This window comes from Gymnoscopelus braueri (genome assembly GCF_963280865.1).
Source record: "Gymnoscopelus braueri genome assembly, chromosome: 12".
Classification (NCBI taxonomy): Eukaryota; Metazoa; Chordata; class Actinopteri; order Myctophiformes; family Myctophidae; genus Gymnoscopelus; species Gymnoscopelus braueri.
Window position 1 is genome coordinate 8,112,375 of NC_137614.1, and position 22,607 is coordinate 8,134,981.

The following is a 22,607-nucleotide window of genomic DNA, read 5'->3' on the forward strand; positions in this document are numbered from 1 at the left end:
GACACGCCCCTTTCCTATACAAACCCATTATAACTTCAAACTCCATTTTTAACATGTTAGATTCATCAAAAACACCCGTCCTTGGTTCTGGTGACTCACCCTGCCCTCCTAATACGCGAGGGGGCCGTGTTTTTTCGATTACTTTTTTCATTTTTTTTTTTTGTATTTAATTTTTTTCATTTTCCAAAAATAATATTAAAAATAGATGATATAGATGAATAGCATCCCTATTCTGAGGGGAACATTTGGCAAAAAGTAGCAGATCTACAAGCTCACAACGCATCGCATCTTTAGGCTGGTTTGGTGTAGAGGGGAAAAAGAGCAGACCAAGTACAGACTAGCCAAAGGTCAAGTTTAGGGTTTAAGTGGGCAATTGTCTGAAAATACACATGAATCCAACACATTAATGGAGCAGATAATGTAGAAACAAATAAACAACAAAACAAAATCTATGAAAAAGTTTAACCCAATTTCATACAATATGTAGTAGGGGGTCCCTGCTTCATCTCACTGTCAGCTAAGGGGTCCTTGGCCTGAAAAACGTTGAAGACCCCTGGTGTAAACAATATGCAAAAAAAAAGAAGAGATATCGCCTCTTATGTATTATATATATAATATATATATTACTTTGTATTGTTTGTAATAATGATTTCATACCTGCAACATCAGTCCATTTCAAAGAGTGATCTTGAATTGTCGCTACAACACTAATCAGAATTGAACATACAGAAACTACCGGTATACAAGCAGAGGCAACATGATCATAACAATAATTCAGACAACATCTACAGTAGGTGGCCAGTGACTTTGACCAGTTTCACTTTCAAAACCTTTGCATCATGCCACACAAACAGAATGCGATGTGTTTTGTAGATACAAGTTTGCTCATATAGAGTCCTATCCACAAATCCACCATTTAACTTTAACGTTTGTGTGACATGCATGATGCAAAGGTTTTGAAAGTGAAACTGGTCAAAGTCACTGGCCACCTGTATTCATGTGAGCACTGTTTTTTTATTGTATTTTTTACAGTGAACACAAACGAACACAAACAAAGTTGATTCAGACAACATAAAACATCACCAAACCCAGTACTGTTTTCTTTTATTTATAAAAATGTTAACTTCCTGTTGATTTATACTATTTGAATTGATTTATACTATCTGGATCCACGGATCCAGTCTGGGTTTTATTCCTAATAAAAATGGCAAAATCAACAGGAAATGCAACATTTTTATTAAAAAAACAAACAGTACTAGGTTTGGTGATGTTCTGTGTTGTCTGAATCAGCTTTGTTTGCGTTCGATTATGTGCTAAAAGAGTGACTTTGAGAGCTGTTTCAGCGTACATTGTAAGTCATTGAGGAGCATTGAATTGAATTATCAATTTCTAATCACTGGAGCAATTATTTTTGATTTCTTGTCCACCTTTGGAGTTACATCATGGCAAGGTAACTACACAACCCACACCTCTACCAAAGTGGTCTTGCCCTTTAAGAACATTGCCATCAGTCTCTAGTTTGGCAGTGATGTGTAGTGGAACAATGGGCCATACAACTCAATGCCGGAGAGAGTCGCCCACGGCATCGGTCCCTGTGTTTAACCTATAGAGCTGTCGGACAGTTACCAGACAGTCTAGAATACAGTAGTACACCCAGTCTATAACAACCTACAAAATACATGCAAGGCAGTTGTTAAAACGTATCAGTAAAGCAAAAATAATGAACCCTATGTACCAGCATTTTCCCGTCACAATGAAATAACCAAAGGCCGAAACAAACAAACAATTAAACACAAAACTAAGACATGTTTTGTGACTGTGTACAATTTCGAACTCGCACCTGAAAATCTCCAAGAGGCTACAGGTTTTTTTTTTCCTCAACATTTTAATCTCAGAGAATATACAGTATCGTAAGAAAGAACCTGCCAAGCCTAAATTTATTATTTTATTTTATTTAAGAATTGAAAAATTGGCCAAAAATAAAAGAAATTGGCACCAAATTACTCAGGACCCGGTACTCAGTGTACGTGTACTGGGGATGCTATTTATAGTTGTAGTTAAATCAATTCAAAGACCTATTCTGCCTCAGATAAGGAAAGGTTTGTGGAGGCTCCTCTTCAGTGAAGGCGCACTCCAGCACTTTCAGGATAGGCTTGCAAGCGTTTTTATTTAAATTCTGACCTATGAGCACGTACAACAGCGGGTTGAGGCAGCGGTAGAGAGCCTCCAGGCAGATGGATATATAATTCCAGAACATACGAAACCTTTCTGGCCGCTCTGGAGGCACAGCATAGATGATTGTCATTATGTGATAGGGAGCAATGCAGAGGAAAAAAGAGGTGATAACAGCTAATGTGATTTTGAAGGGGCGACCACCCAAGTGGCTGGCCAACGAGCGATTCCTCCTGAGTTGGTGGATGATGACAGCGTAGCAGGAGACGATGATGGTGAAAGGGACCACGTATCCCAGGAGGAAGAAAGTGATGGCCATGGCCCGTGTATTTTTCGGCAATTAGAATTTTCTATTTGATAAATGAAATTCGGACAATGGTCCGTTTTCTAAATACTATTTAGAAATAAAACAGAGGAATAGGTATTATAAAACTAAAATATGACCCGATTCCAGATTTTGGTTGGTGTGGTTCTAAACAGAATTAGGGTTAGGGTTAAGGTTGACTGATGGGGGTTGACCCATAATTTCGACGGGCCGCCATGCAGACGGCCGGGGTCCCTTGTGCCTGAGTCTGTCTGTCTGTCTGTCTCTCACTTTCTCACTCTCTCACTCTCTCGCACTCTCTGTCTGTATTCACTGACAGAGAAATATAATAATAGGTAATAACACAATAAATATATTAAAATATAGGTAGCCAAGATGATGATGTTTGTTTAGGTGATTTATTGATTGATTGATTGATTGATTGATTGATTGCTTAGATGCAGTCCAAGACACCATCCTTGTTCCATGACCACCATGGTACCACCATATAACACATTATATAATGCAAGGGTTCTCAAAGTGTGGTCCGGGGACCCCCAGGGGTCCTTGAGGGGGTTCCGGGGCCCGGGGGGGTCCCCGGACCCCACTTTGAGAAGTGAAAGATTGCATTAATGTGTTATGGTGGTACCGTGGTGGTCATGGAACAAGGATGGTGTATTTTAAACCCACATGAACTGGGGTCTATTTCACGAAACCTGGATTAGGGATAAACCGGGTTTAAACAGAGTTTAATCAGCTATCCTGGCTTAAATTATCCAGGAATCGGTTTCACGAAAGCTGAGTTAGCTCGGCAGATTAACTTAGCCATAGCCAGTAAACCTGGATATGTTTATCCATGATCCGGTTTCACGAAAGAAAATTGAAGCAATCCTGCCTTAGTTACCATGGCAATTTAGCTGTGAAGTTAGCCTGGTCCGGACCAGGCTAACAGCCAAGCTTTATTAATCCAGTGCCTTGTTCTTCAAGTTTTGTGAAATAGCTGTTAGTCCAATGACTCCAATCATAAACCAATGAGTTTTTCCACACTTATTCAATTCTTATGAGAAAATCGAAGATCTAAAAGCCCGAAATGTTTTTGTCTTATGGCGGCCGGGGGTCCCCGGCCCCCCATGGACCCCCGCCCCCGTGGACCCCCGCCCCCGTGGACCCCCGTGTACCCCCGGCCCCCTGTGTACCTCCGGACCCCCGTGGACCCCCGGACCCCCATGGACCTCCGGACCCCCGCCCCCATGGACCTGAATTATATATTTATGGATTTGTATATAAATTAATTGCATATTTTTTGACAACTTGTGCATTTAATTTGTCGGCAATACTTTGCCACGCTTTCTCCCTGGATCTATATTTATTGCAGCCGTGTTTCCTTTCTTGCTTATTATAAATTTTACTTCCTCGTATGATTCCATGAGCTGCTGCAGTGCTGCTGTTCAGCCACAGAGAAGAACGCCGCTCTGGTTTTGGGCTCCATGATTGGTCAAGTTCAAGGATTCTGCTATCGACTTTCATGGTCTTTTATAGGAATATGTGAACTCACATTCAGCCTGGTTTAACGATCCTGGCTCGACAAACCTCTCCTTCTCAGCCCGGCTTGGCGTTCGTGGAACTGAATAAACCAGGCTTGTCAAACCTGGATTTGCCGTTCAAACCAGGATAATTTAATTCGTGAAATAGACCCCCGGGCCTCTAAGGAAGCAATAAATAAAAAATAAAAAATCATCATCATCTACTTACATTGTATCATTATCATCTACAGACAGACAGACAGGCTGGATAATACACCCAACTGCTCTGGTGCTTCCTTAATATTGACCTAAGTGTAGATAATAAAATGAAAACAGCTCACCTCTCTCAGTGTGGTGATAAGGGATGTCAACCAGTCTTCAAGTTCAGACTCATCCATCCATCATGTTGTTGTGAGACACCTGAAATGGCAAAACAAAGATACATGATGCCTTGTTTTATGACAGTACTTCTATTTATCCTGCAGGGGGCAGTAACAGACCTAAAAAAACTGTTGATTAAACAGTTTCTAAGTTTCTGCTTGGGACCCGGTCCATGTATTTTTCGGCCATTTGAATTTGAATTTTATATTTGATGAATGAAATTCGGACAACGGTCCGTTTTCTAAATACTATTTAGAAATGGTTAAATAAAACTTAGAAATAGGTATTATAAAACTAATATATGACCCGATTCCAGATTTTCGTTAGTGTGGTTCTAATAGTAGGGGGCATTAAGCTAAAAAAAAAAGCCAAATCGTTACGCGGCGGATAAAAGCATGACATTTGATACAGATGTCCCTTGGGTCATCCTAAAACCTCCTAGAAGGGGTGCCCGAAAAATCTTAAACAGGAAGTGAGTTATGCACAAAATTCAAAATGGCCACCTACACTGTGACCGTTGACTCAAAAGACACCAAAATAATCTCCAAAAAGCATAACATTTGGCACATATGTCCCTTGGGTCATCCTAAGACATCCTAGAAAGGGTTCCCAAAGGAATCTAAAACAGCAAGTGAGTTATTGACAAAATCTAAAATGACCGCCTACAGTGTTATCGATTGACTCAAAAGACAACTAAAGAATCTCATAAAAGCATACAATTTGGCATACATGTCCCTTGGGTCATCCCAAGACATCCCAGAAGGGGTGCCCAAAAAAATCTTAAACAGGAAGTGAGTTATTGAAGAAATTGAAAATGACCGCCTACAGTGTGGTCGATTGACTCAAAAGACAACTAAAGAATCTCATAAAAGCATACAATTTGGCATACATGTCCCTTGGGTCATCCTAAGACATCCTAGAAGGGGTGCCTGAAATTATCTGAAACAGGAAGTGAGTTATTGACTAAGTTGAAAATGGCCGTGTACAGTGTTGACAGATGATGCAAAAGACACTCGTAAAAAATAATCTCATAAAAGCATAAAATTTGGTACAAATGTCCCTTGGGTGATCTGAATGCATCCTAGGGGTGCCAAAAAAAGTTTTAAATGTCTCTCAATGGAAAACACTCCTCCCACAAGGGCTGCACTGCTATAACATTCAAATCGAGCAGTTTGCCAATCTGGCATTTGGTCCAGAAGCCTGAAAGCTATGCAATCTCTACCATCTCCTGAAAAATATGAATGGATTAAAGTCGCTGATTTGTGGACACCTTTATGGACATTCTTGCACAAGTTTGTAGAGAACTCAAGTGTGGCTGCAAAGCTGAGCCCTTCTGTTCGAGAAAGTGTAGATGCCGGGATGCTGGGTTACCTTGCAGAGCATTATGCCAATGTGCTGGTAATTGCAAAATGGCACACATGAATACATGTAGTTACTAAACACTAATCACAAAAAAACAGTAATGATCAAGAAGAAAATACATGAGAAGATAGTATAAAACAAGCAAGAAGATGTAGAGTGCAAAATAAATAAGATGCAGAGAGTAAAATAAGAATATGCAGACTAGAGTAAGATAAGATGCAGAGTAAAATAAATAAGAATATGCAGAGAGTTAGATAAATAAAGAAGATTCAAAGAGTAAAATAAAAAAATAATGCAGAAAGTTAAATAAATAAGATGATGTAGAGTGTAAATGAAAACAGAAGGTAGACTACAAAATACGGCAGGTTATGCACTGCATAACCTGTCGTAATATGCAGACTGCCGTGGTCAACTGTTTAAACAGCCATTTAGAATTTCTTCAACATGGTCCCTTCCTAAAAAGTTTAATGAACAAGCAAACAAACAAATAAATAACCCCTTCTAGGATATATTAAGAAGCACTCAATGTACGTACCAAATTATACACTTTTATGACGTCCCTTTATGTTTTCTTTTGTGTCAACTGCTTTAGGCGGTCACTTCCTGTTTAAAGCCTTTTTGGGCACCCCTTGTAGGATGCGTTGAGATCACCCAAGGGACATTTGTACCACATTTCATGCTTTTATGAGATTCTTTAGGTATCTTGCATCATCTTTCAACACTGTAGGCGGCCATTTTCAATTTAGTCAATAACTCACTTCCTGTTTCAGATTATTTTGGGCACCCCTTCTAGGATGTGTTAGGATGACCCAAGGGACATATGTGCCAAATTGTATGCTTTTTGGAGATTCTTTAGTTGTGTTTTGAGTCAATCGACAACACTAGGCACCCATTTTCAATTTAGTCAATAACTCACTTCCTGTTTCAGATTATTTTGGGCACCCCTTCTAGGATGTCTTAGGATGACCCAAGGGACATGTGTGCCACATTTGATGCTTTTTGGAGATTTTTTTTGTGTCTTTTGAGTCAACGGTCAACAGTTTAGGTGGCCATTTTGAATTTTGTCCATATTTGTGCATATTGCAATGCACTTTAAATGAAGTCTCCACCAAGTGAGGCTTGAACCGGCGACCTTGATGTTGTGAAACATTCACTTAAGCGGGAAGCCATTGGACCAACAGACCTGATCCAGTGAAAACGGAGGTCAAACAGATGATACCATTTCACGCAAATAAACTGCTCAAAATTGCGGACAATCTAAGGGCGGAGAGAGAGACATGGAAAAGGAATAGATTGAAGAGAGAGAGACATGGAAACATAATAGATTGAAGAGAGAGAAAGATGGAAGCAGAATGGATTGATTGGACGTCTCAACCTATTGCCATTAACAGGAATCGATCCCTCAACCTTCGGATTTACAGGCTGCAACACTACCTATAGTGCTATAGCTTTGTCTAGGCTGAGGTTGTCTGTTGAAGATAAAATTGAACCAGTGAAAGCAGCCGATCTACAAGCTCAGAAACACGTTGCTATCTGAAAAGTTTTGAGATTGTAGATCGGCTATTTTCAGAATTAAGTATGTCATACATTGAAAAGACATACTCTCAAATAAGCATTTCAGGTTATCTTTAACAATTGCACTTGCATTAATTGACACAAGTAAGACGCGCGAACGCTGGAAGCGAACGCAGATTGACTGAGGCTGCTATATTTCAACCACACTGTAGTAGTGCACTCTGCCGCACTCTGCCGGCTGTATACAGGCAGTGCAGCACGGAGTTTCGAGTCACATGGGGGCGCGAGCCAATGAGAGCGTGAACATGGTGATATAGTAAGCTCCACTTGGTCGGAGGCCTCCTTCCGCGTTCGCAACAATCATGTTGTGTGCAATGCAACTTAAATGAAGTCTGCATCAAGTGAGGCTTGAAATGGCAACCTTGAGGTTTTAAGGCACACACTTAAGCGAGAAGCCATTGGAACAACAGACCTGACCTGGTGAATGAGAGAGAGAGAGAGAAGCAGAATGGATTGATTGGACATGTCAACCTATTGCCATTAACAGGAATCGAACCCTCAACCTTCGGATTGACAGGCTGCAACATTACCTATAGTGCTATAGCTTTGTCCAGGCTGAGGTTGTCTGTTGAAGATAAAAGTGAACCAGTGAAAGCAGCCGATCTACAAGCTCAGAAACACGTTGCTATCTGAAAAGTTTTGAGATTGTAGATCGGCTATTTTCAGAATGAAGTATGTCATACATTGCAAAAACATACCCTCTCAAATAAGTATTTCAGGTTATATTTAACAATTGCACATGTATTAATTGACACAATCATGTTGTGTGCAATGCAACTTTAATGAAGTCCGCATCAAGTGAGGCTTGAACTGGCAACCTTCAGGTTGTGAGGCACACGTTTAAGGGAGAAGCCATTGGACCAACAGACAAGAACCTGTGAAAAAGGAGATCACACAGATGATACAGTTTCACGCAAATAGCTGAAAAATCCTGGGTTTAAGTGTTTTTCAAACTGCTCAAAATTGCGGACAATCTAAGGGCGGAGCTTACTGGTCAACGTGATACATGTGTTCCTCATGAGTCAAGGCACATGTGTAAGCAGGTTTAATGGCTGTCGGCCAAAGGAGGCATGACTTTTGCTTGTTTAAAGTTTGCACTTTCAAAAAATCGCTATAGCGCCCCCCTTTGACCAATTGGAGTAAGATTGGTTTCAGTAATATTTGGAATGACCCTCAACATTAACGCAAAGTTTCAAAGAAATGTGAGTCTGCATGTATGTGTTAGGGGCAGATGAATAATTGTCATAAAACTGCAATATTCATTGGCTCATTAAAGCTTCATTTTTTCACTTATGGAAAATCTTTTGCACAGGTTTGTCGGCATAGGTCCAAAGTTCATGTGTAAAACGTTTCGTGCAGATTACTAAAAAATCCCAGGAGGAGATAGATTTTAACTGCTTTTCATATAATTCAAAATGGTGGGAGATCTAAAGGTCAGAGGTCAAAAGTCAAAATGTGAAAGTTGTTAGGCATGAGGAGACGCATGTGTGTATCTAAGTTTCATGGCTAGGTCAAACAGGGCATGAGTTGTACCTGTTCAAAGTTGGCATATTTCAATTGAGTGCTACAGCGCCACCCTTTGGCCGATGGTTTTGAGTTTCGGGTCTTCGCCGTTTGGCATAGCCCTCTACCATATTGCCGAGTTTCGTAAAAAGCGACCACGCGGTTGGGCCAGAACTGAAAAAACGGCGGAAGAACGCCTACAATCTCAATAAGGCTTCGAGCCTGATAGGCCTTGAAACCTTAATAATAATAATAATAATAATAAAAACATACAAAAGACACAACAGTGCTTCTCAATGTGTCTTTATTGACAACATGAATATGAGCATTATGGAAGCTCTTTAATGTAATGCTACCAGGACCAGTGGTGGAAGAAGTACTCACATTTTTACTGGAGTAAAAGTACAAATACCATTTACAAGTACAAGTTACAATTTAGACATTTACGCTCTTATTCACAATGACTTACAAGTAAAACCACAATGTAGAAATACTCTATTACAAGTTAAATACCTGCAAAAGTACAAAAGCATTGTCATGAAAACATACCTATAGTAATATGCAGAATGGCCTATTTCACTTTTTGTCACATTTGTCAAAATGCGTCAAAATCTTTCGAAAATAGCAGATCTACAAGATCATAATGCGATGCATTGCGACACGTTGTGAACTTGTAGATCTGCTATTTTGGAAGAGCCAAAGTCTAAAATAGGGCTTGAATGGTTAATGTATGATTTGTATTGATAATGTAAATCTACAAAGTAACAGTGTGTAATTTGACTTCTGGAGGAACCCTGTAAACTGCCTGACCCACCTAGACAGCTTGAGTATATTTTCTTGTATTAGCAGGTTGCTTTAAGTAGCTGTACTTTGCTCCAAAGTATCAGTGTTGTATAGTTGGTTTAGCTTAAAAGTAGTTTGTTATTTTTTGCTTAGCCTATTGTTAGGTCTCAGCTGACAGCCCCATTAAAGGCAGTTTCACCTGAACCAGCTCAATAGTCTTCGATAAATAGGGGAGGGGCCTACACTCCTCGCAGGCGATTAGCGATTAGGTGGAGACACGCATTGCTGCTTGTCTGGCTGACATCTCGGAGTGGATGTCGACAAACCACCTGAAGCTCAACCTGGACAAGACGAGCTGATGTTCCTCCCGGGGAAGGGCTGTCCGCACCGAGACATGGCCATCACCATTGATAATGCTGTGGTGACCTCAACTCGGACTGCGAAGAATCTGGGTGTGACCCTGGACGATCAACTGACGTTCTCGGCAAACATCGCATCAGTGACGAGGTCCTGCAGATTCCTGCTCTACAACATCAGGAGGATTCGCCCCTTCCTCACGGAGAAGGCAGCCCAGGTGCTCATCCAGGCTCTCGTCATCTCCCGCCTGGACTACTGCAACTCCCTCCTTGCTGGTGCTCCGGCATCTGCCATCAAACCTCTGGAGCTTGTTCAGAAAGCTGCGGCTCGTCTGGTGTTCAACCGCCCCAAGTTTTCCCCCACAACCATCCTTCTCCGCTCTCTACACTGGCTCCCCGTAGCGGCTCGCATCCAGTTCAAAACCCTGGTGCTAGCCTATAGGGCAGTGAAAGGAACAGCTCCTTCCTACCTCCGGGCTATGGTCGATGCCTACACCCCTGCCCGACCACTTCGGTCTGCCACCTCGGGGCGACTGATTGCCTCGTCACTCAAGGGTCCTTCTGGCCGATCCACACGGTCACGACTCTTTTCTGTTCTGGCCCCACAGTGGTGGAATGAACTTCCCACTGATGTTAGGACAGCAGAGTCACTGCCCATATTTCGCCGCAGGCTGAAAACTCACCTCTTCAGGAAACACTACCCTTCCTCTCTGCCTGACCTACTTGTTGTTAACTAGTTGTACGAACGCTTGTTTTCTATTGCTGTATTGTTTATTGGATTATTGGATTGTTTATTGGATCTTGTTTAGTCGATACACTTATTTTGTTTTAGCTCATGCTCATTTGATTTAGCTATTTTGTCTCATCTGTTTAAGGAAATAGGTAGCTGATATATTGCACTTTTACCTTAGCGCTAGGTATACTCTTTGTTGCTTGTTTTTGCAGAAAATGCACTAAAGACTTCTGGTGATTAGTAGTTTTCGTTCCCTACCTATGTTGAATACACTTATTGTAAGTCGCTTTGGATAAAAGCGTCTGCTAAATGACTGTAATGTAATGTAATGTAACTAGTAAATAAAGCACTTCTTAACTCATTCACTGCCAGCATTTTCTGTGGCTGCGTTTAGCCACTGCCAGACATTTTGACAATTGTTGCCAATCTTTGATTTTTTTTTTTTTTTTGCAATCCCATCTTCCGTTCTTTACTTATCGGCAGTTGAGTAAAGCTTGATTTCAGTGAAAAACACACTCTGAGAGAAGAATTCTGAGATAAACAGCTTTTTGTAAAAGTTTTTCATGAATTTATTTTTTTCTTTTTGATCCATTTATTTTTCGCCTCAGTGACACACCAGACATTATCTAAACTATGTGTTCAAATAAATGACAAAAAAAATAAAATCACCTTTAGGCAGTCCACCTACAGTGACATCAAGTGGTTTTGAAAAGTAACTACATAACACTTCAGTGAGTCTGAAGTAGCCAGGGTAAATAGTGTGTGTGTGTGTGTGTGTGTGTGTGTGTGTGTGTGTGTGTGTGTGTGTGTGTGTGTGTGTGTGTGTGTGTGTGTGTGTGTGTGTGTGTGTGTGTGTGTGTGTGTGTGTGTGTGTGTGTGTGTGTGTGTGTGTGTCCATTTGTACACACAGGTATATACATACAGGTAGCAATGACAGAAAACATCAACTGACCTCAGTGCTGTCTGCATGTCATATATTCTATATATGGTCTATCAGGGGTCATCAATATATCTATTCTCTGTTTTAGTGCTCAGCATAGCCATAGTGTACAAATGAAACCAAATGGTCCATTTGTACACACTGCATGGATCAGTCTATCACACACACACACACACACACGCTTATACTAAGCGTGTGTGTGTGTGTGTGTGTGTGTGTGTGTGTGTGTGTGTGTGTGTGTGTGTGTGTGATAGACTGATCCATGCAGTGTGTACAAATGAAACCAGATGGACACATTTGGTTCCATTTGTACACACAGGTATATACATACAGGTAGCAATGACAGAAAACATCAACTGACCTCAGTGCTGTCTGCATGTCATATATTCTATATATGGTCTATCAGGGGTCATCAATATATCTATTCTCTGTTTTAGTGCTCAGCATAGCTATAGTGTACAAATGAAACCAAATGGTCCATTTGTACACACTGCATGGATCAGTCTATCACACACACACACACACGCTTATACTAAGCGTGTGTGTGTGCGTGTGATAGACTGATCCATGCAGTGTGTACAAATGAAACCAGATGGACACGTTTGGTTCCATTTGTACACACAGGTATATACATACAGGTAGCAATGACAGAAAACATCAACTGACCTCAGTGCTGTCTGCATGTCATATATTCTATATATGGTCTATCAGGGGTCATCAATATATCTATTCTCTGTTTTAGTGCTCAGCATAGCTATAGTGTACAAATGAAACCAAATGGTCCATTTGTACACACTGCATGGATCAGTCTATCTCACACACACACACACACACGCTTATACTAAGCGTGTGTGTGTGCGTGTGATAGACTGATCCATGCAGTGTGTACAAATGAAACCAGATGGTCCATTTGTACACACTGCATGGATCAGTCTATCACACACACACACACGCTTATACTAAGCATGTGTGTGTGCGTGTGATAGACTGATCCATGCAGTGTGTACAAATGAAACCAGATGGACACGTTTGGTTCCATTTGTACACACAGGTATATACATACAGGTAGCAATGACAGAAAACATCAACTGACCTCAGTGCTGTCTGCATGTCATATATTCTATATATGGTCTATCAGGGGTCATCAATATATCTATTCTCTGTTTTAGTGCTCAGCATAGCCATAGTGTACAAATGAAACCAAATGGTCCATTTGTACACACTGCATGGATCAGTCTATCACACACACACGCGCTTATACTAAGCGTGTGTGTGTGTGTGTGTGCGTGTGATAGACTGATCCATGCAGTGTGTACAAATGAAACCAGATGGACACGTTTGGTTCCATTTGTACACACAGGTATATACATACAGGTAGCAATGACAGAAAACATCAACTGACCTCAGTGCTGTCTGCATGTCATATATTCTATATATGGTCTATCAGGGGTCATCAATATATCTATACTCTGTCTTAGTGCTCAGCATAGCTATAGTGTACAAATGAAACCAAATGGTCCATTTGTACACACTGCATGGATCAGTCTATCACACACACACACGCTTATACTAAGCGTGTGCGCGTGTGTGCAGTGTCTCTCAGTAGCATACTCTTCCGCTGTGGAAGACAACAATTACAAACTGGACACTTCTCTCGTCTCTCTGCCTCTGCCACAAAAAAAAAGTGCAATCCCATCTTCTGTGTGTGTGTGTGTGTGTGTTAGACAGTGGATTTTCTGAGCGTGTACAAATGAAACCAAATGGAACAGTGAGGATCCATTTGGATTCCATTTGTACACACCTTGAGTTACAGGCCAAATAAGCAACTACACTTTAGAAACAAGCCCAAATAAGCAAATACACTTTAGAAACAGACATTTGAATCAGCCGAAATACATGGCATATTTATTGAATACATGGGAGTGTTTCCCTGCAAATGAATGATATGAGACATGACAAATACAATACATACAAGGTAGAAGAGTAGGCCTATACTAAGCAAGTGTGTTTTCAGCGTCTCTCAGTAGCATACTCTTTCGCTGTGTGGAAGAGTGCAAAGCAACAATTACAAACTGGACACTTATAAAGTCATCTCTCTGCAAGGTTTTCCTTCTCTGCCACAAAAAAAAGGTGCAATCCCATCTTCCGTGTGTGTGTGTGTGTGTGTGTGTGTGTGTGTGTGTGTGTGTGTGTTAGACAGTGGATTTTCTGAGCGTGTACAAATGAAACCAAATGGACCAGTGAGGATCCATTTGGATTCCATTTGTACACACCTAGAGTTACAGGCCAAATAAGCAACTACACTTTAGAAACAAGCCCAAATAAGCAAATACACTTTAGAAACAGACATTTGAATCAGCCGAAATACATGGCATATTTATTGAATACATGGGAGTGTTTCCCTGCAAATGAAGGCTATGAGACATGACAAATACAATACATACAAGGTAGGCCTATACTAAGCAAGTAAGTGTGTGTGTGTGTGTGTGTGTGTGTGTGTGTGTGTGTGTGTGTGTGTGTGTGTGTGTGTGTGTGTGTGAGAGAGAGAGAGAGTTCAGCGTCTCTCAGCAGCATACTCTGGGGCTGTGTGGTAGAGTGCAAAGCAGAGCTTTTTGTGCAGAGGAACATGACAAACGGGACAATGGTATGTCGTCTCGTGGCGACCTTCTCCATCTCTGCCTCTGCCACAAACCCTGCAGCGCCGAGCGGGGTGCTTTTTTTTCTTGGTGGGCTGCAGGCGAACAGGCACATGTGATGTTGGCAGCGGTGGAATGTTTGCACAGAGCCTGGTTTGAGGGTCGGTGTTTCTAGGTGCACTAGGATCACGTGGAGGCCGTCTCTGGATGGTGGTCCATGCCCTGCAGACGCTTTGTGTGAATTCCAAGATAGTCTTGCAGCTGCCCTCTGGGTTTTTCTGTTTGTACAAGTAGAATGCATTGGCCATACATATTTCAAACATATAAATCACAAACTTGTTCGTCCACTTGCTGGACTTCCTAGTGAACGGGTAGTATGCAATTGACTGGTCCAGCTTGTCCACTCCATTCATAGCGTTGTTGTAGTCGATGACACAGACGGGCTTCTCTTTTGCCACTCGGGCAGTGTGGCGTTTTCGCCACACACTGACCTCTCCCATCTCGTCCGGGTGGAATGTTGAGACCATCCGGACCACGTTCGTGTCCCGAAACGCCATCACCATCACTCTGGGCTCGTCTGTGTGGCGAGCAAGTCTTCCCTTCGTGCCCAGGCTGGAACAGGTAGCCTCTTCAATCTCCTGTGGTGCGCCCCTCTTCCTCCTCAGTGTCCCGCATACGTGAGTGTTCACTTTCAGGAGGTTTTTACACATGGTCACATAGTTATAGAAATTGTCCATGAAAACACGGTAGCCTTTACCTTTTAGAGAACCTAGGAGTGAGGTAATAGTGTCGGCAAGGGAGACATATGTTCCACAGTATGGCCTCATGTTGTAGCAATACCCTGTGTCCGAATCACACAAGATGTAAGACTTGATCCCATATCTTATTGGCTTCTGAGGATTGTAGACCCGGAAGCTCAAGCGTCCTCTCCACAGGAGTGTGCCCTCATCAATGGAGATGTTCTGTGATGGCTGATACAGCTCCTGGAACTTGTCCACAAGGTAGTCTAAGACTGGGCGGATTTTGAACAGTCTGTCTTTACCAGTATCTCTGGCATCGCTGAAGTGGAGGAATCGGAGGATGATTTGAAACCTATTTCGAGGCATTACCTTGCTGAAATAGGGCGTAGCCTGCATCTCATCCTGAGCCCAGTAGAGTTCCAGCTCCGGTTTGCGCATCAGCCCTGTCAGGAACAAGAGGCCCAGGAAGATTTTTAGTTCCTCCACTGTGAGAGGCTGCCATGCCTTGACTCTAGAGGATGGCACTGATGGCAGGTCGATCTTCGCAATGCACGCCGTTGCATAGATGTTGGATTGGTCCACGATCTGTGTTAGCAGTTCATCGGTCAGGAATAACTGGAAGAACTCCACTGGTTCATCTGACTGAAGATCTGCAGCACTGCTGAGTGGACCAGGAATTGGGGTGAATGGGAAGTCCAAGGGGCACCAATCCTTCTCCTCCAAGGAATGCCACACAAGAGGGACAGCCTTGCCACCACGCCCACGCCCACGCCCACGTCCTGTAAATTATAGAAAGACATAATTTTACCATAAAATATACATTTCTAATACATTTTTTTTGTATTTGTGTGTAAGTGTGATTAGAAATATAAACTTTTCTTACCTCCAGTGGTTCTGCCAACAGTTGGATGAGATAAGGGTTCGTCCACACTCGCCTCTGCAACTGAAATCAGAGGAAAATATCAAAGTTATTATGATAGTATGGTAAACATATTTTTACACACCCAGCTTTATGATACTTATGGTAAACCAAATCAATTATTTTTACACCCCCAGCCAGTGTTGCCAGGTCTGCTTGTTTTATAAGTTTCCCCCAAGATTTTATTGAAAATAGCAGATCTACAAGCTCACAACATGGTCGCTTTTTTTGGGCTCGTTTTCCTAGACCTGGTTGCTTGTTTCTCTCACAGAATCTGGCAACACTGCCCCCAACTTTTAGATTTAGCTTTGTAAACGAAAAAAAGCATTGAAAAAACAGACAAAAATAATAAGCTTACCTCCACTGCCATCATGTGACAAGTTGGTGATATTGGATGTTGCCATCTCACCATCTGATTCAGAGTCTAAAATGACAATACAAGAGTTGGTAAATATATAACCGTGACGCTCGTCTGTCAAGCGTCATGGAGCAACGTGTTCCCGTTTTTTGAATAGTCTCCATTTACAACCTATGCATCTATGAACGTTCAAATTTCAAATATAAAATGCTTACCCCATAGCCACGGAAGTTACAATTACGTACGGGCCCTCAGAAGTACGCGTATTTTCCGTATTGTTCAATACAAAGCATTCTAATCCAATCGGCGGCCATTTTATCATAGAGCTATAATGTATCACAGTGCAATACACCTCTCAACCGATAGGGTCGCGTAGTTGTGAAAACTCTGAGAAAATGGCTACCGATCGGACTATAATGCTTTTTATTGAACAATATGGAAAATACAGGTACCTACTTAGACCCAGGCGTAACTTGTTACATCCTTGGCAGTATGGTAAGGCCTTTATATTTGAAATCTGAAGGTTTATGTAGATGTATGGCATGTAAATATAGACGATTCAAAAAAAAGGAACACGTTGCTCCATGACTCAGGGCTAGTGAATGCACACGAGAATAAAATCCATTTTACCATTTAGGCTTTAGCAGACACTATTATCAACCAGAGCAATGTACAGTATAATACATTCATTTCATCTCAAAAACGATATAAAATGTACATACCACTCGAAACTACGGCTCTCCTCGGGACCCACAGCTCGTCCAAATCCTCATCTGAAGACGACGGGCCAGAATGAGATCTTTGGGAGTTGTACGGAGACTCTATGGTTTCTCGCCGGGTTGTCCTGCCACTCCGACGGACAGAAAGCACTGAGGCTGAGAGATCCATCGGTTCCTCACGCCAGAAATCTCGGAGTCAGTCTCTGGCTGAAGGTCCACCACAGCACGATGGAACATCTCATCAAGTGTCTGCTGTCTGGGTCCAGGGGCTGGAGCACTGACTGCAGGGCGAGGGCCACCGCGTGCACGGCCCCGTCTAGGCGCTCGATTCCCGGGAGGACCAGCACGTCCACGTCCACGTCCCGGTCGAGGGGCTGGACCAGCGATGGGTCGAGGACCACGGCTTGATCCTGGGAGTGGATCGGCGACAGGAAGACCCCCAACAGGCTGTTTGCGCTTCGGCATTTTGAGAGACTAAACTAGCTCACAAAAACAAAAAAAACCACTAAACTCACACTATACACTAGACTGACTGACGACTGTAGTAACACACACACACACACGCGCACTTTTTTTTTCTTTTCTTTTTTTGTCACACAGACAGACAGACAAGACAAGACAGACAACAGATGTATCTAACTACTGTGGACGCTAACTAACAACTACAATCTCTATCTATGTGGAACTACTACAACTACAATACTATCTATGTGGACGCTATGTGAAACTACTACTACTACTACAATACTATCTATGCGGACTCTATGTGGAACTAATACTACTACTACTACTACAATTACTGTCTATGTGGAACTAATACTACTACTACTACAATCTATGTGGACGCTATGTGGAACTACTACTATCTAACTGGACACTATCAATAAATGGACTTCTCTCTACTCTCTTCTCTTCTCAACTCAACTGGCTTTCTCTCAAAACGACCTACTCCGCGGAACACAAGGTAACGTTGCCCACTCCCTTTTATAAGCTTCTGTTTTGATTGGGTTCCTTTGATCGGGTGGTGTTTGTATTGCTTGTTTTGGTTCACAGATAGTCCAAGGTGCCTCAAACTAAGATTCAAGTTGAGGAACAGCGCCATTGTTGTTGATGGGGTGACATTCGGTACCATTTCACACACACACATCAGCTGTTGTTTGATCACGTGGGTGACGGCTCCCTTTGATCGGCTTTTGGTCTGATCGTGTGTTATGGGTCACAGCGACCTGACAGGTGGCTGAATAGCACTATGGCGGTTGATGGGAAAGGTTTTTACTTTTCTTTTATCAGCCTTTGTTTTGATGAAGTGGTTGTTCACGTGATTTTGGGCTTTCTATTGATCACAGGATCCTCACATTTTGTCACAAGTTGGGTGAGAGTGTGATATAGTGTATGAACCAAAAAAACTAAAATTACGTTTTTTACGTCAGTGGCAGGTTTGGTAATTGGAAATAATTACGTTTTTTACGTCAGTGGCAGTGAATGAGTTAATTGAAAAATATGTACTAAAATATTGCACAAATACTCCGTACACTTAGTTAACATTTGAGGCAAACGGGTAAGCACCTTATATTTTGCATTTGTACATGTTTGGAGGAATACAGGCTTTACTGGTGACAATCCAGGGCGAACTGGAGGGGTGGTCGCTAAGACGCTCGTAAATAAAAGTCACAACTCGATAAAATCTACTACAACGTTTTTGACTGACAAATAATCCTTCTCTTATCTCCAATTGGCAAACATGGCAAGTGTTCCGCTGTTTATTTTAATGCAAATGAACCTGAGCGTACGTTTATTGTCAAATACTGCTGGTCCTTCCATGTCAACAAATAATTAGATACTACCTTATGTGGCGTAATCCACTTTCGATATAAAACTCCAAAGTCTTCCATTATCCCTGGGATGTCATCTTTTGGAAACCTTCCACCATAACTTCACAGTGGTAAATCCGTGCTACTTTAAGTCATAAATCAATGAGAGGGGGAACGGAGCACAACATACTTAATTGCACACTGGTGTTGCGTGCCGTAAATAGCAGATCTACAAGCTCACAACGCCTCCTATTCATGACGCGTTGTGAGCTTGTAGATCTGCTATTTACTGCGCACGACACCGACACACTACTAAGTATAGCTGAGGCCAGCACTTGGGTGTCGGGTTACATTCAGCGGGTTCAGAGAGGGTCTGTGTCAGAACCACACAGGCTCACTACTGGGGTTCCCCAAGGCTCGGTTCTGGGTCCACTTCTTTTCTCTCTCTACACTACATCTCTTGGTGCTGTCATCCACTCCCATGGCTTTTCCTACCACTGCTATGCCGATGACACCCAGCTGATCCTCTCATTCCCCCCCTCTGACATACAAGTGGAGGCAGGCATTGCTGCTTGTCTGGCTGACATCTCGGAGTGGATGTCGACGAACCACCTGAAGCTCAACCTGGACAAGACCGAGCTGATGTTCCTCCCGGGGAAGGGCTGTCCGCACCGAGACATGGCCATCACCATTGATAATGCTGTGGTGACGTCAACTCGGACTGCGAAGAATCTGGGTGTGACCTTGGACGATCAACTGTCGTTCTCGGCTAACATCGCATCAGTGACACGGTCCTGCAGATTCCTCCTCTACAACATCAGGAGGATTCGCCCCTTCCTCACGGAGAAGGCAGCCCAGGTGCTCATCCAGGCTCTTGTCATCTCCCGCCTGGACTACTGCAACTCCCTCCTTGCTGGTGCTCCGGCATTAGCCATCAGACGTCTTGGAACTTGTTCAGAAAGCTGTGGCTCGTCTGGTGTTCAACCGCCCCAAGTTCTCCCACACAACTATCCTTCTCCGTTCTCTGCACTGGCTCCCCGTAGCGGCTCGCATTCAGTTTAAACCCCTGGTGGGCAGTGAAAGGAACAGCTCCTTCTTACTTCCGGGCTATGGTCGATGCCTACACCCCTGCCCGACCACTTCGGTCTGCCACCTCGGGGCGACTGATTGCCTCGTCACTCAAGGGTCCTTCTGGTCGATCGACACGGTCACGACTTTTTTCTGTTCTGGCCCCACAGTGGTGGAATGAACTTCCCACTGATGTCAGGAGTGCAGAGTCACTGCCCATCTTTCGCCGCAGGCTGAAAACCCACCTCTTCAGGAAACACTACCCTTCCTCTTTGCCTGGCCTACTTGTTGTTAACTAGTTGTACAAACTCTTGTTTTATTTTTGTATTGTTTTATTGGATCTTGTTTAGTTGATACACTTATTTGTTTTAGCTCGTGCTCATTTGACTTTGCTATTTTGTCTCATCTGTTTAAGAAAGTAGGTAGCTGATATATTGCACTTTTACCTTAGCGCTAGGTATACTCTTGGTTGCTTGTTTTTGCAGGAAATGCAGTTAAGACTTCTGGTGATTAGTAGTTTCGTTCCCTACCTATGTTGAATGCACTTATTGTAAGTCGCTTTGGATAAAAGCGTCTGCTAAATGACTGTAATGTAATGTAATGTAATGTAATGTAATGTAATGTAATGTAATGTAATGTTGTGGCGCAGCAGCAAACTACAGCTGATCTTTATATGATGTAACTGGGGATGGATGCTTTGTAGTTTGGAGATCATTTTGACTAGCAAGTATATGCTGCGTTTTGACGACTTCGGTCATGTCATTCGCACCGCGGCTATCGCTACACATACCCCCCCACCCCCATTATTTATTTATTTTTGCATATCTGCACTGATCTCATTAATAGCCTCATAAATAATCCTCACGACGGATCCGTCGCCACGATGGAGAACTTTAATCCATGTAAGCTATATATTTCTGGGATGCATAATAACATTGAAACTCCACAATATATTCCTCCACAGCCGTCTGTGCCTTGACTTCTGTGCTCTGACTGCACTCGCCAGGCTCTTTCCCCCCCGCCCCCATGGCCAAAACTCCTCAGGAAAAGGATGTTCGCCTCTCTGCTAGAAACATGCGACCGCCTGTCTCCCTGCCTCAGGAAGAAATGGGCCTGTGACGTTGAATTGTGGGCGTTCACTCCCTTTCATATTTATAGGGGGGCGGGGCTAAAGCCGATTTTCTGAAATCTCTTCCTAGGGACAGAGATACTCTCTGTCCAAAAACATTTCCACTAATCAGGTGGAAGAAAGCAGCACTCCGAAATAAAATACTTGTTTTTCTCAGTTTCTCGTTTTATTGTTTCAGAAGTGCTTACAGAGCATTGGGATGTTTACAGTGTACATTTATAGATCAATATTGTAACAAGTACATTAAATGCAGTGTGTACAACTTCTCCCATTTGTTTTTTATACTTGTTTTGAAAAATTAAATAAAACAATACATGGAAAAAGTAATTAAAAACACGGCCTCCTCACGCATTAGAAGGACAATATCAGTCACTAGAAGCAGAGACGTGTGTTTTAATGAGCCATAACATTCATTAGAAGGACAATATCAGTCACTAGATGCAGATACGTGTGTTTTAATGAGCCTAACATTCATTAGAAGGACAATATCAGTCACCAGAAGCAGAGACGTGTGTTTTCAATGAGTCTAACATGGTTAAAATAGAGTTTGAAGTTACAATGGGTTTATAGAGGAAGAGGGCGTGTCTGAAAAAATGATCAATTATCTAAATATTGAATGAAGCAACTTAAAACTGTTTGGGGTGAAATACAAAAGAGTTTAAAATGACCCCAAACATGTTTGAAAGTGAAATATCCCTTTAAGGATATTCTCTCTCTCTCTCTCTCTCTCTCCCTGACTGCACTGTATACAACATATACACACACACACACACACACACACACACACACACACACACACACACACACACACACACACACACACACACACACACACACACACACACACACACACACACACACACACACTTCAGTTGTTAAAGCAGGGGAAAAAGTACTCTGATGTTCTACCGCTGGAAAAGTCGAAATACCATAATGTAGAAATACTCTGTTTACAAGTTAAAGTTCTGTACGAAAGTATTGGCATCAGAATGTACTTAGAGTATAAAAGTAAAAGTAGTCTCTTCAAATTTGTTCAAATAAATAAAATCCAGACCTTTTTCCCAAAATATTAGCCGATCTATAAGCTCACAACAAATCGTGACGCGTTGTGAGTTTGTAGATCGGCTATTTTTTAATAGATTGACTATCCAAAAGGGCTTAATTGGTTGATGTATGTTTTGTAATAATAATATACATCTACAAAATCGCTAGTAATTAAAGTTTTTAAATAATCATATTCGAGTAAAAAGTACTATTTTATCTCTGAGATGTAGGGGAGTAGAAGGATAAAGTATTGGAACATGTAAATACTCAGTTAAAGTAAAAGTATCTTAAAATGGTATCTACTTAGTTACTTTACACCACTGTGTGACAGACACACACACACACACACACGCACGCACGCACGCACACGCACACACACACACACACACTTCAGTTGTTAAAGCAGGGGTCTTAAACAGAGGGTCCGGGACCCCTCTGAGTCCTCAGAGTTACTACAGGGGGTCCACCAAATCTTTGTATGATAACGTATCCACTTGAACCCTATAGCATCCTTATTCTGAGGGAAACATTAACCAAACACACGCCATCCA

General features: G+C 42.2%; 1 protein-coding gene across 1 annotated transcript; it reads right to left on the bottom strand.

Moving 5' to 3' along the window:
• Positions 1-14,186: 14,186 nt before the first annotated feature.
• LOC308097455 (piggyBac transposable element-derived protein 4-like) lies at positions 14,187-17,173 on the bottom strand (the record flags this gene model as incomplete). Its single annotated transcript, XM_080445214.1, has 4 exons — positions 14,187-15,787; positions 15,892-15,951; positions 16,286-16,351; positions 17,008-17,173. The coding sequence occupies 4 exons, from the start codon at positions 17,171-17,173 to the stop codon at positions 14,187-14,189; spliced, it is 1,893 nt and encodes a 630-aa protein (XP_080301340.1).
• Positions 17,174-22,607: the final 5,434 nt, after the last annotated feature.